The 12,372-nt window shown below is 46.5% G+C and overlaps 2 protein-coding genes across 3 annotated transcripts in view; one reads left to right on the top strand and one right to left on the bottom strand.

The window, feature by feature from the left end:
* The window catches only part of PIK3R1 (phosphoinositide-3-kinase regulatory subunit 1), a 90,839-nt gene extending 80,934 nt beyond the window's left edge, over nt 1-9,905 (bottom strand). For both annotated transcript variants that reach the window (XM_081518414.1, XM_081518413.1), the window contains exon 1: nt 9,720-9,905. The gene's annotated coding sequence lies outside the window, so the exon portion shown is untranslated. The remainder of the gene's footprint in view (nt 1-9,719) is intronic.
* On the top strand, nt 6,463-11,053 carry LOC145516787 (uncharacterized). The gene is made up of 2 exons (XM_081518424.1): nt 6,463-10,675; nt 10,784-11,053. The coding sequence occupies exon 1, from the start codon at nt 9,429-9,431 to the stop codon at nt 10,326-10,328; it is 900 nt and encodes a 299-aa protein (XP_081374550.1). The 5' UTR covers nt 6,463-9,428; the 3' UTR covers nt 10,329-10,675; nt 10,784-11,053.
* The last annotated feature ends 1,319 nt before the right edge of the window (nt 11,054-12,372 follow it).

Raw genomic sequence — 12,372 nt, 5'->3', positions numbered from 1 at the left:
ATGGGTTTGGGTAGACTCCGGGAGTTGGTGATGGACAGAGAGGCCTGGCGTGCTGCAATTCATGGGGTTGCAGAGAGTCGGACACGACTGAGCGACTGAAGTGAACTGAACTGAACCAGAACATAGGTCATTTTGTTGGCACCTTCCAAGCAAAAAACAAGCAAAGTAGAAAGTATAAACTGTACAGAAAAGTACAAAATAAAAAGGAAAAATGTTCTCTCCTTCCCACTTTCTCCTTTATCCCAAAGGTTATTGCTGTTTGATATTAAAAAGCAATAAAAATGATATATTATTTTTAAAAAGAGAGAAAGAGAGCAAAAAGGGTTCATGAGTTCATGAGAAGAACTGTAGATACCAGTATCCTGAGTTCATGAGAAGACTGTAGATATCAGTTTCAGGCAAAGGGAAGTAGCCAGGAGGCCTTGGTGGGCTAGAAGTGATGCTGAGCATCCAAACCCAAGTGTGAGTAGCTGAAAACCTGGTCTGTGATTCAGGACAGGGAACACACCTGAAGTTTGGTAATCAGCTGCAAATAAGATATGGCCAAACTCAATGGAATGAAGGAACTCAGAAAAAAAAAATATTAAAAGTTAAAAAAAAAAAAGATCCAAGGATGAAACATTGAGGTTCACTGAATGCTGCTGAAATGGGGAGTCAAGGTTTGGAGACAATGCCATGTCCTGGAAACAAGGGGTAAGAGGGTTCAGGAAGAAAAGGGTGATCTCTAAGACTAAATCCTGCAGGGCTAGGTCCCCCCAGGGCTGCGTCCATCATGGACGCATGGCAGAAAAGCAGAGCAAGCCACTCTAGTCTTGTATACGGTATAGAGGATCTGTTGTTGTTCAGTTGCTAAATTGTGTCCGACTCTTTGCGACCCCGTGGACCGCAGCACACCTTTAAGGAGTTAAGGAATAAAGAGAAAGCAGAGAGCTGCTGCAGATCACCCTATGAAGACAGTTCAGTGGAGGAGGAAATGCAAGTTTCTTTCTTTTTTTTAACTAGTGGAAGCAGAGGGCTTAGAGAGTCAAGAGACTCGCTTAAGATAGGCAGTAAGCAGCTTGGATTGCCGCTAGAGCAACAGAGAAAGCGTGCACTCGGATACACTATGCGCTTCACGTTCATTTCTCCACGTTATCTTGGTCATAAAGAGGAAAAGCAAACTCAAGGTTTCAGTTAAGTTGGCTGAACAATAAAGCAATAAAAACAATAGCCTCACAATGTCGGTGTGCTATGTCAAAGAGAGCTTTTGTAAGTTTTCAAGAGTGGAACCCTTTAGAAGTTTAATATTATAGGCACTCTGCGGTGCAGGCATCTTAAGAAGCAAAATCTAATCACAGATTAATTGTTATGCTGGCATCCAGAAGTGTAAAGCATTCAACTTTACATGGCTAAAGCCTCTTAGCTGTAATACAATAACGCTCTTAGGAGAGTTACATATTAAAAGAAGCAAAAACAAACACTGGAGATCTTTGTGTAGAAGAATATTAATTCGGGGTAGTATTCTACTTTGCATTTCAGTCGGCAGAGGGAAAAAAAAATTGAAGCAGCCAGCAGAGCATATGAGAAAAATAAACTATGTTATGTTTGAAGACAGCCTCTCCTTTTGCCAGATCCAGAATCAAATTAAATATTCACTGCATAAATTCACACGAAAATGTAGAACTAGCAAATCCCATTTTTAGTACTAATGTACTCTGTTACAAATGAGACACAGAACTCTAAGGAACATGGAAATTTACATATCCCTAAATGCCTGGAAACCAGGCAATATGCCTAAGAATAATTTAAATCCTCCAAATTTGCCTTGAAATTTTTGTTAGCTTTTCCTGGCAATTTATGTCTTTTGGGGGGGGGGCGGAAATCCTCAACTAGTAGGCTGGGTAGATCTTTTCCCCAGCTGCTGCCTATGGCTTCCTCTGTTTCAACAACTCAGAAGGCCAGTTTGGTGAGATTCTTAACAGAATAAGCAGTATAATGATCCCTCTGTCCCTTCTTACCTGTCCCCTGCAATTTCTCCTCTCCCCTCTAAAAAGCCTCAGCAAACTGCCAAGCCTTGCTCATGACATATCTCTGCAGCTATGCATGTTCTGCACCAGGGGACACTGTAGTACGAAAAGCCTCTAGGTCTGCTCAAGGTTTTATAAACCTAAATAACTATGTTTACACTGGCCTGAAGCTAAATCCCTGAAAAGAGATAAAGAACCCTGAGGAACCCTAAGACTCTAGCAACTGCTAGACTCTAGAACAGCACAATCCTCGCCTTAGATGCCAGAGACTTGTCTCTACAAACCCCCTCCCTCACCATTTGTAAGAACTTACTTTGTGTGTAAGAATTTTGTGCAGAATTCTGGGCCCTCAACCGAAAAAAAAAAAAAAATCCCCAGATCTTCTATGACTCTAGGGCCGCAAATAGCACACACTACTCTTATCTCCTGGGACTCCACCATCAAGGCCAGAAGACCAATCAAAACAATCCAAGGTCAGCCATGATTCAGTGGCAATTAAGTGAGTGGAGAGCAATTAAGAGGAGCCAATTAAGAGGGAGAGCTGCCTAGCCATCTGGGTGGCAGGTGAAGGGCATCCTATGGAGAGGTACAAAGAGGCCTTGGCTAGAGGGAGAAGGCATGTGGCTTCTCTGCTGCACACTGTACACTTTCTCCTGATGGCCATGCCCATTTAAATGATGTCCTTGTCATCATGGTCATCATCTCATACTGGGAGCTATAGATGTATTAACCCATTCAACCATCACCATCAAATATTTATTGGGAGCTATATGTGTATTAACATGGGTCAGTAACCATGAGGTGGGTACTACCAAGACTCTCCCTTTATGCAAGAGGAAGTGAGCTGCAGAGAGTTTGTGTCTTGGCTGTGATATCTTGGCCATAACAACACTCAGCAAGTGACAGGTAAAACTAGAGTTCAGATCCAGGCAGTCTGGCTCCAGAGTCATCACTGTGAACATTCTAAAACCTGCTGCTCAAACTCAGTTTCCCGGGATGCCCATGGATGGCCAGATACGTCAATAAGGTCACCCATGTAGATTCCTTGCCTGCATACTCAGACCTCTCAAACTCATCTTGATGGTCTGCTTTTTACTCTCTGTGATAGTGGCCTTATTGACAGTATCTGTGGCTCTTTCACAAAAAAAACACCTGCTCGAAGAGAAGCCTTTATAACTCAGCAGGAGTGCCCTCAAGTCCAAGACTCAGCATCCTGAACCATGCAGATTTCCTTCCAAAGAGACTTCACTGAGATGCACCCTTGCCAAACAAGTCCATAAAGGGGTGAATCAAATATTGGGCACCTAACTTCTAGAAGGCTGCCCTCTTCTGGAATCTTGTGCATTTCTGCTCTACAAGCTTCAGCTTCTGTCACCCAAGTGCCTCCTGCTGCTGCCCCGGTCCTCTCACTGCACAACTTCCAACAACTCAGTCCCTCCTGGGCGGTGGGGGAGGGAGATGTAAATCGTCATCCACAGTCACTGGGGAGATCACTTTTAGAGGACTGGCAAGTTCTCTTTCTCTCACCCTCAGATTCGCTCCAGCGCAGCAGACATCTCTGCAACCTCGGACACTGGGAGTGCCTAGATTACTCGCCTGTGGTCAGTGTGGAGCCCAAACTATACATTCCCCAGTCACAAGCTTATATCTCTGACCTCTTTGGCTACAAGCACCTGTCCATTGGACTATTTCCACTCAGTTCCAAGCTATTTCCATAGTTTAGGTTTTTATATGCAGATAATATCCAAAATGGGGCTTCCCTTGCGGCTCAGATGGTAAAGAATCCGCCTGCAATGCAGGAGATGCCGATTCGATCCCTGAGTCAGGAAGATCCCCTAGAGAAGGGCAACTGATTCCAGTATTCTTGCCTGGTAAATTCCATGGACAGAGGAGCATGACAGGCTACAGTCCATGGGGTCGCAAAAGGAGTCAGACATGACTTAGCGACTAAACAACAACAGTACCCACCATTCATAATTTAATGTTTTCAAATAACTGAGGCAGTTTTAGGACACAGGCTCTAAGCCAGTGCATAACCTGAGTTACTGTAACAAAAGGTATAAAGAAAACCTAGGAACAAATAACAAATTAACTTACTCTTATAGAACATCATATGAAACAGTTCAAAAGTTCCTTCATGGGAATTATTTTGCTCCTATCTTTCAAGCCTTTTACAGACTGCCTGCAATGAAGGCATTTTCTCTCTCTGCTAAAATACTGACCAATTCTCATTCTGTTCCTCAGAATAAAGTTGTTTCTGATGCCCCCCAAGAAGCAATCCATGACTTCTTAATGTACAACTGCTTGAAAGTAAATTTTCAATTTAACCCTCTAACCCGCAGGCATTTGGGCAAAGAACCAAACACAACTCTTTGAAAAGTCCTCTGACTTTGTTGACTTACTCCCATTTACAAAGGACAGAGATTTAGCAATCTTGTTGGGGAGTCAGGAATAAAGAATATTTTCAAATCACTCAAAATAAACCAAGAATATATCCTGATCGTGTGATTCTATCTTGCCATGAAATCAGCTGTTTGGCCCTGGTTCTCTGCACAAGATAGACCTTCAATCCAGCTGCAAAGCTAAGGGTCAATTCCCGGGCCCCCAGCCCTACAATTCACCCTTTCACCTTCAGTGTGGCAGCTCCAAGTAGGGCACGCTTCCTAACTAAACTCACATTGCTTTTTTAAAAAACAGAAAACACAATTCATCATCTAAAAATCTTTTCCTCTTTCAAATATGGTGTCCTGGAAATCATGAAAATCAAATTTGCCTATTAAACATAATGAATTTCAACCTAAAATGCTGGGCTCAGGGTAAAATTTTATGGGGTGTGAATTTCATTTCAATTAAAATAAAATGAGGGGCTGGGATGAAGCCCCAAATCAGAGTCCTCAAGTATCTCCAATCATTTTTCAAACCAACCAAAATGAGTGCCAGATTGTCATGCTCTGGGGGAGCTGGGCATCTGAGCCACGACTCCTGCCCGCAGGCCCTCTGGGGGCTGGGTGTGTGGGGACAGGACAAGCCCTGGTCAAACAACAAGGACATGGGGCTCTCCAGAAAGCGAAGCGATGGGATGGCGCCAGCACTGCCCGAGGCGCAGAAACACAGCCCCAGCTGGACGCATTTCTCAGCCTCAGTGGTCATCGCAGGGAGGCTGCGGCTTCCAGAGCCTGAGAAACACATCCCATCACCCAGAAAGGGCCCTGGGGTGGACCATTCCAGTTCTCTGCATCACCCCGGGCAAGGAAGCCCTGAGGAGGCCGCCCTGGAATGGCAGGGCGGAAGAAGACACTCTAGAGTCTCTCCTCTTGTGAAAATAGGATGTTACTATGGAAAATTCTCAGCAAGCAGGTGAGTGTAAGCACTGGACGTCACACTCAAAGGTGCTTGTCCCCATTGAGGCCTAGATTTTCAAACTTGACCAAGTCTCTTAAACTTCTCTGTGCCACTGTTTATTATGAAGATGAAAGGAAGTTATTTATACAGAGACTGAGCTCTGGGCTTGATAATCAGAGCTTAATATAATTAACACCGACACAGTGCTTCCTAGGGGGCCAGGCACTGTTCTTCTAGTTTTGTATGTATCAACTCATTTAATCCTTGCATTCTGGGTACAGTTTATCATCTCCATTTTACAGATAGGAGAAGCAGCACGGAGAAGTTAAGTAATGTGCCTCAGGTCACACAGCTAGTAAATCACAGCTGTAGCAGCAGTATTGTTACTACTATCATTATTATTAGCATTGATTGCCACTTATACAATTCCTATTTAAAACTGGAAACATTGGCCAAGACTTTTTCTTTGGCACTGATTCTAAATTCTGCAAGCTGTACAGAAAGATTCCTGAAGCTAGCCAAAATAAAACTCTGTTTCTTTAACTCCTTTTCAGAGTAAATAGATAGACAGATAAGGGTTGCTTGTGGACTTTGTCCATCTAGTCCTGGGGCAGAGGGTGGCTCTATAGGGGTCAGGGCTGAGGAGACCTGGGAGGGGCCAGGGCTGTGTGAGAGGGTGGTATGAGGCAGGGGGTGGAGTTAGGGGACAACACTCCTATCCAGGAAGCTGTGGTGGCTGCTTCCTAGCTGCCTTCAAAGGAAAACAGGTGAGCCCACTCACACAATTCTCCAGGGACTGAAAGCAGTGGCTGCTCCTGTTACAGCCCTAGCTCCTAAGGCTGAGCCCGTGGCTGGACCCCTGAAGTCCAGTGAGGAAGGAGAGGGGTCCAGCCTGGCCCAGGCACCTCCCTTTCTTCACTCTCTCCTCACTTCTGCCAGGCTCCTATGACTGCAATACTCTCTGGGGTGATCATTAACATGAACACCATTTTGACTACAGGTGCGGGGGGTGGGGGGGAGTAGGGGTGGGGAGCACATATGTATAGATACACTTTAAGGAAAACAATGCTGGGAGGATAAAATCTCCAAAGATGTTTTTATACTAGGATTTTTTTTTTTAAGCAAAAGGTATATTACACTCACTCTATCCTTTCAAATAAATACACAAAACCCCTAACATCACCCAAACAGACATGGTTAGGAGTAATTACAGACTATTTTCAGCTGCTTTGGCACCATGTATGTGAAATGGCCTTTAACTGCCACTTTCTTAAGCAAGTAATTCCAATAAAAGCGTTGGTAGAATCATGGCAGGTAATCACATTAGGGTGTAGGTGGAGGAGACCGGGATGCAGAGGTGCGGGTGTAAAAAGGAACAGGATGAATATTCCAAAAATGAATTGCAGGCTAAGTTGCTTATTAAAAGCCGTCATATAATTGATACTATGCCTTGCCTAGTATCTAAGGTGATAACCCCTCCCTTCCATTGATAAGTAACATCTTCTCTTCCAAGGGCTTCACTAGGATACCCCATTCTCTTGCCCTCACTGGCAAATTCCTGTGTCCCCCAAAATACAGAAGAGCTGTGGGGAGCCCATCTAAATGTAGAATATTCTAAAAAAAGGCACTTCCCCTTTTCTTCTGCTTTGTGTATGCCTCAGTTGTGGGAGAATTAAAAGCAAAACACCAAATGCAAACATGATCTTAGCTTTCAATATTCTACCTAACCATGAAATCTTTTTTTTTTAATCTGCTCATTGACTATCTCTTTATTCACTAAAATTCATTTTGCATATGACAAAATGCAAACACAATGAGAGCTGAACTAGAATTGTTCCTGTTTTAATGAGCAAGTGGACAATCTTTCAGATTAGATGTCTTTTTAGAATACTCCCTTAAAATACCTAAGAAAGAAGATTTTGACCAACATACTAGCCTAAGAATTACATGGTATTCATGAAATTTTAATTAAAGATATGAGCAAAACTTTTAACAACACAAAATTTGAGTAAGTGGAGCAGGCTTGCATGAAAACACAAAACCGTCTATAACCAGCTTAGGTGCACTTAACATTTCCAGTAGATAAATTTGCACTACCATCACCACTGTCAATAACCAAAATACGTATCAATTATCAATACCAATGACTTACTGTACCCCTTCTATTTCCCAAATCAACTTAATACTGTAGGGGTTTACTGTTCTTAATAAATTTAAAGAAACAGCTAGAGAAAGACAATACAATTAATCAATGGAAAATGAAATGCTTTTTTCATGTCGGCTCTCAGCATCAGAGGTGAAAAGACAGTGATACCATCATTTTACAAAAGCAGATAAAACAGCAGATAGTAATGTGTACAATGCAAATATCTGTTATACAACTGACAAGAACAGGTCCAGAATCAAGATGAAAGTTAAAAAGCTACATCATAACATACTTTGAAAGCCAGTATCAGATATACAAAACTTTCTTCCAATCACAAAAATTTATATACTTCTACGGAAAAAAAGTACAACTCTCTAGTTGCAATTGGCATATAAAAGCTAAAGAGGCCAGTAGTTGACATAACCCAGCATTTCTGCAAGGCAGAGAGCCTCCTCCACAGGCCTTTCCAGTTTAAACCTGATTCTGAACCAAACATATCTTTCCAAATTGAAGAGGGATCCCTCAAAAACAAAAAAAAAATTACTCTGGGTATTTTCTCTGGAATGACCACAACACTTGCTTCCCAAAGCTTAAGTAACTCTTGTTCCGAAAAAACTATCATCTACTGCTTTTAAAAAACTATCAAGAAATTGTGGCTAGCAGTGCTTTTTTTCCCTCTCTTTCAATGATTTGTGTGTTTCAACGATTTCAATGTTTGTGACCTGTGCAGAAGTCACCAAATTCCTGATGATGACTGATAAACCTGTCTTCCTTACTCTGGCCTTTTCTAGCTGCTACCTACCTACTCTGACCTTTTCTAACTAACACCTAACCATCTTTAAAGTTGCCAAAACGCAACACAAGCTAAAAAAAAAAAAAAAGCAAAAAAACCCCACTTCACATAACGCCTGGGTCACTTACATTGTGAATGTCCCGCCTAACAACTAGAACTTCAGCACCATCACACTGAAATGACAATCTAATGCTGCATTCAAAACCCGGAACTGTTTTATCCATTCGTACTTCGCACAGACTGACAAAGAGGAAAGAACTGGAGGAAAAAAAAAGGCCGGAAAAACCCCTATCGCTTCTAAAGTCATAAAACCCCCAAACCCAGTAAACTCATACTCATATACCAGCAGTGCTGCAGCTCCACCAGAGATTAACGGTAAAAGTGAGAGCTTTCTGATATTAACTGTGTCCAGAGAAGCAGAAGAATTTCCCCAGATCCAGTTCACACACATTTGGCATTCAACATGTAACAGCTCACACCCTTTCATTTCACGATCGAATCTGGTTACCAAAGTACATTTCTGCACTGGAGCGGTTGGCCTGAGCTTTCCTGTTCTCTTTGTCTTGTGATCTGCCGGGCACTTTCTGCCCTTGGGAAGTGAGCGTGAGAGCTGTGGATTCCAGACAATTCCGCACGATCTTTCAGCTCGGGTTTGCACGCTCTCTCGCTCTCTCTAGCCTGCTCCACATTACGGGGCCGGTCCCTCCGGTCTCGCCCCACGTTACAGAAAGCTAGATTTCCGGGCTGTCCGAAGACCCCATTAAATCTGCCTCCAACAACCTGCCACAGGCCCGGCCGGCACCACACGCCGAGTTAGGGCCCCGGCGACCGGCCGCCCCGAGGCACACTTCCCCCACCCCGGAAGAGGAGGGAGGCAAACTTCGAAGGGCGGGGGCCGCGGGCGAGCTCCCGGGACCCCCGCCCGCCCCGGGGAAGTGCCCGGGCAGCGACCCGGGTGCAGCCGGAGAGCGCGGGGGAAAGCAGAGATTCGGCCCGCTAACGCGAAGGCGGCGGTCAGGGCGCTCTCCTCCGCTGAAGGGTTCCGGAAAACTGCAGCCGGGCGACTGGGGGAACCCTCAGGAAAGTGTACGGTGACGGAGAGGTGGCGGAAGCCCGAGTTCGCCTGCAACTCCGGGGACGAATGCTCCCGGCGGCGCGCACACCCCGCTCGGAAGATGACCAGGGAAACGGGAGCCGCGAGGGGGCCGGGAGCACGCGGGACCCTGGCCGCTGGCCGCGAAGGGGACCCGCGGCTGCCCGGAGGGCGGGAGATGCCAGCGGCAGGGAGGACGGCGGCCGGCTCGCTTCCCCCGGCTCGGTTCTGCAGAAGGAGAAGCGGCTGCTGGTGACAGGAAGAGAGCGGCTGTGGCCGCGCGCGCACGCACCGCCTCCCCCTCCCGAGCACACACCGGGACCCGCTGCCGCCGCCTACCTCCCCCGCCGGCCGGCTTCCTTCCTCTGCTGGGCCCAGGCTGCACCGGCAGCGTCTGGCGCGCACGGCTCCGATGAGCCCCTGACCCAGCTCAGACCCGCCAGCCGTTCCCGACCCGAGCTCGCCGTGTCCAACCCGCTGCCAGCCGTGGCCGCCGCTCCCTCCAACTCCGCTCCAGCTGCTCGCGACTCCTCTCCGTGCGCTCGCAGCTCCAGCGCCCGGCAGCGGCCCCGCCTCCGGCCCCGCCCCGCGGGGGCCGCCCCCGAGCCCTGGCCAACCAGCGCCCGCGGCTCCGCCCCTCTCCGCTGGCACCGCGCCCTCCGCCGCTGCCATTCACCGTGCGGCCTCCTGGCCCGGCGGCCAGCCGGGCGGAGCTCGGATCCTGCCGACCCTTCCTGCGGCCCGGCTCGCCTTCCGCCCCCAGCCGCGGGGATGCCCTGGGCGACCCGGCCGAGTGCTTTGGGTTTTCGCCCGCCGGGCCGGCCAGGTTGCTCCTGGTCTGGGGCTGAGCCGGCTGCCGGGCGTCTTCGAGACCGGAGGCGGCGGGTCTGGGAGAGACCGAGGACGAGCTCAGACTTAGAAGCTGCGTCTTTAATCGCGGTGTCTTGAAACACACCCCAGCCTCTTTGGAACCCCCAGCGTCCCAGCGCAGGGGCTGGGGCGGGGAGGACTCGGATTCCAGGCTCGCCAAAGCCGGAGGCCCTGCAGTTCTCGGCTTGGCCAGTGCGGCCGCGGCAGTGGGCGGAAAAACCGCGCCACCCCGCGTGGCGCCTGGGGGTGAAGGAGGGGTGAAAGGGTGAACCGGAGGGACGGGCGCCCGCAGCCTGCCTCGAACTCCAGGAGCCTGGCTGGCACTGCCGCCCCCGGGAGCCAGGCGAGCCCGCCAGAAGGGCAGAGTTTTATGAGGAGGGCGCACGCTGACTGATCCCTCCCAGTCTTGAGATGACGGAGCAAATGTAGGTCGCTCAGGCAGACCGCAGTTGCTCGTGGGGTCGGTGGGAGGAAGCTCACGTGAATTGTAAATTCCTTAAATTTGTTAATTTTCTAATGCACATTTTTTTCAGCTAGTCCTCATTATTTTAGTTGCTCAAGAAAATCTGCTGTTGATACAAACCTTCCTCTGACGGTACGATGGGATGCCACCACCCCCTCTGTTCCTCTTTCGCCCATGAAAACATGTAATAGTCCGCCTTTTAAAAATCTCTTCCCAAATTCCTCTTTCTGCGGTTTCGAGACCTGCACCCGCCCAGCCGACTTGCCCTAAAGCCCTGTTCCCAATTTCTTTGCAAAAATACTTATTTTTTTTTTTAAACCAATAACTTAATTTTGTCAAACTTTGAATTTGGTGGGTTTTTTTTTTTCAGGTATTTAAAAATTTTTTTTCCATTTTTTTTCTTTCCTTTTCTATCTTTCTTTTTAATGGATGATGGAAGTAGAGGAAGAATATCCTGAAATTTATTGACATTCCTGAGGAAATACAATCATTCCTAAAGGTGACTCACATTCTGATGGACAGCCTAGTTCTACTTTAGGGTTTTCAGGCCTGGCATTTTTGTTATTCCAACGTATTTCTTGAGGTGGAGGTACAAAAGCAGACAGCTACCTACTTGTGTAAGAATCCACTTCATCTAAAAGTAAATATGAAGTTTACCAAGCTACATCATTCCCACGCATTCTGTGAAATGAATGAGCTTTATAAATGAAAGGAGAGGCCTCACCCTGTGACAGAATAATTTTTATCCAGTCCAATAAACTGAGATATAAGTGCTATGACATTTGCTGTATTTCCGTTAGGCATGGGCCTGAAGGAACCTCACCAGCTGTCTCCTTTCCTACATAATGAGTTCCTGGAAAGACACTTATATACTGCTCTAGTGGGGTTCTATTCTCCCGAAACTAAAAATAGCATGAAATCCTTGATCAAGCTTCCTTTTCTAGATAGACTTCAGCCACTTATTTCCAGTATATATATGTTTTTTTATCATATTTGAACACATAGCATAAGTCCATAGAGTGTTGCATGGAAGGATGATATGGCTCTCTTTCCACAAATTGAATAATTTTAGTCTTCGTTTCATCTCTATTAAGTTGATACCTCTTCACCATTTCACTAATATTCAAATGCTGCTGCTGCTGCTAAGTCGCTTCAGTTGTGTCCGACTCTGTGCGACCCCATAGACGGCAGCCCACCAGGCTCCTTCGTCCCTGGGATTCTCCAGGCAAGAATATTGGAGTGGGTTGCCATTTCCTTCTCCAGTGCATGAAAGTGAAAAGTGAAAGTGAAGTCGCCCAGTCATGTCTGACTCTTCGAGACCCCATGGGCTGCAGCCTACCAGGCTCCTCTGTCCATGGGGTTTCCCAGGCAAGAGTACTTGAGTTCATCTTCTACTAACTTGAATAATAAAAGTGAGAGTCACCAGAACAGCAGTATTCAGATTTTAAAAAAATAACCTTTTCCTTTAATCTAATCTTATCTGGACTTCCAAAATGTAACTGTTATAAGAAGCCATGTGGTGAGACCAAGAGCATCTCTAGGTCTTTGGACCTGCCATGGCATTACCTCTTGGGAATTTGTTGGAAATACAAATTCCCTCTTCAGTGAAATAGACATACTGGGGGTAGAGCCTGTGAATCTGTTTTAATATGCCTTCCA

Source organism: Giraffa tippelskirchi, chromosome 8, assembly GCF_054371585.1.
Source record: "Giraffa tippelskirchi isolate mGirTip1 chromosome 8, T2T-mGirTip1v1.2.pri, whole genome shotgun sequence".
NCBI lineage: Eukaryota > Metazoa > Chordata > Mammalia > Artiodactyla > Giraffidae > Giraffa > Giraffa tippelskirchi.
Note: the sequence above shows the minus strand (reverse complement) of the source record. Positions and strands in the feature narration are given on the sequence as shown.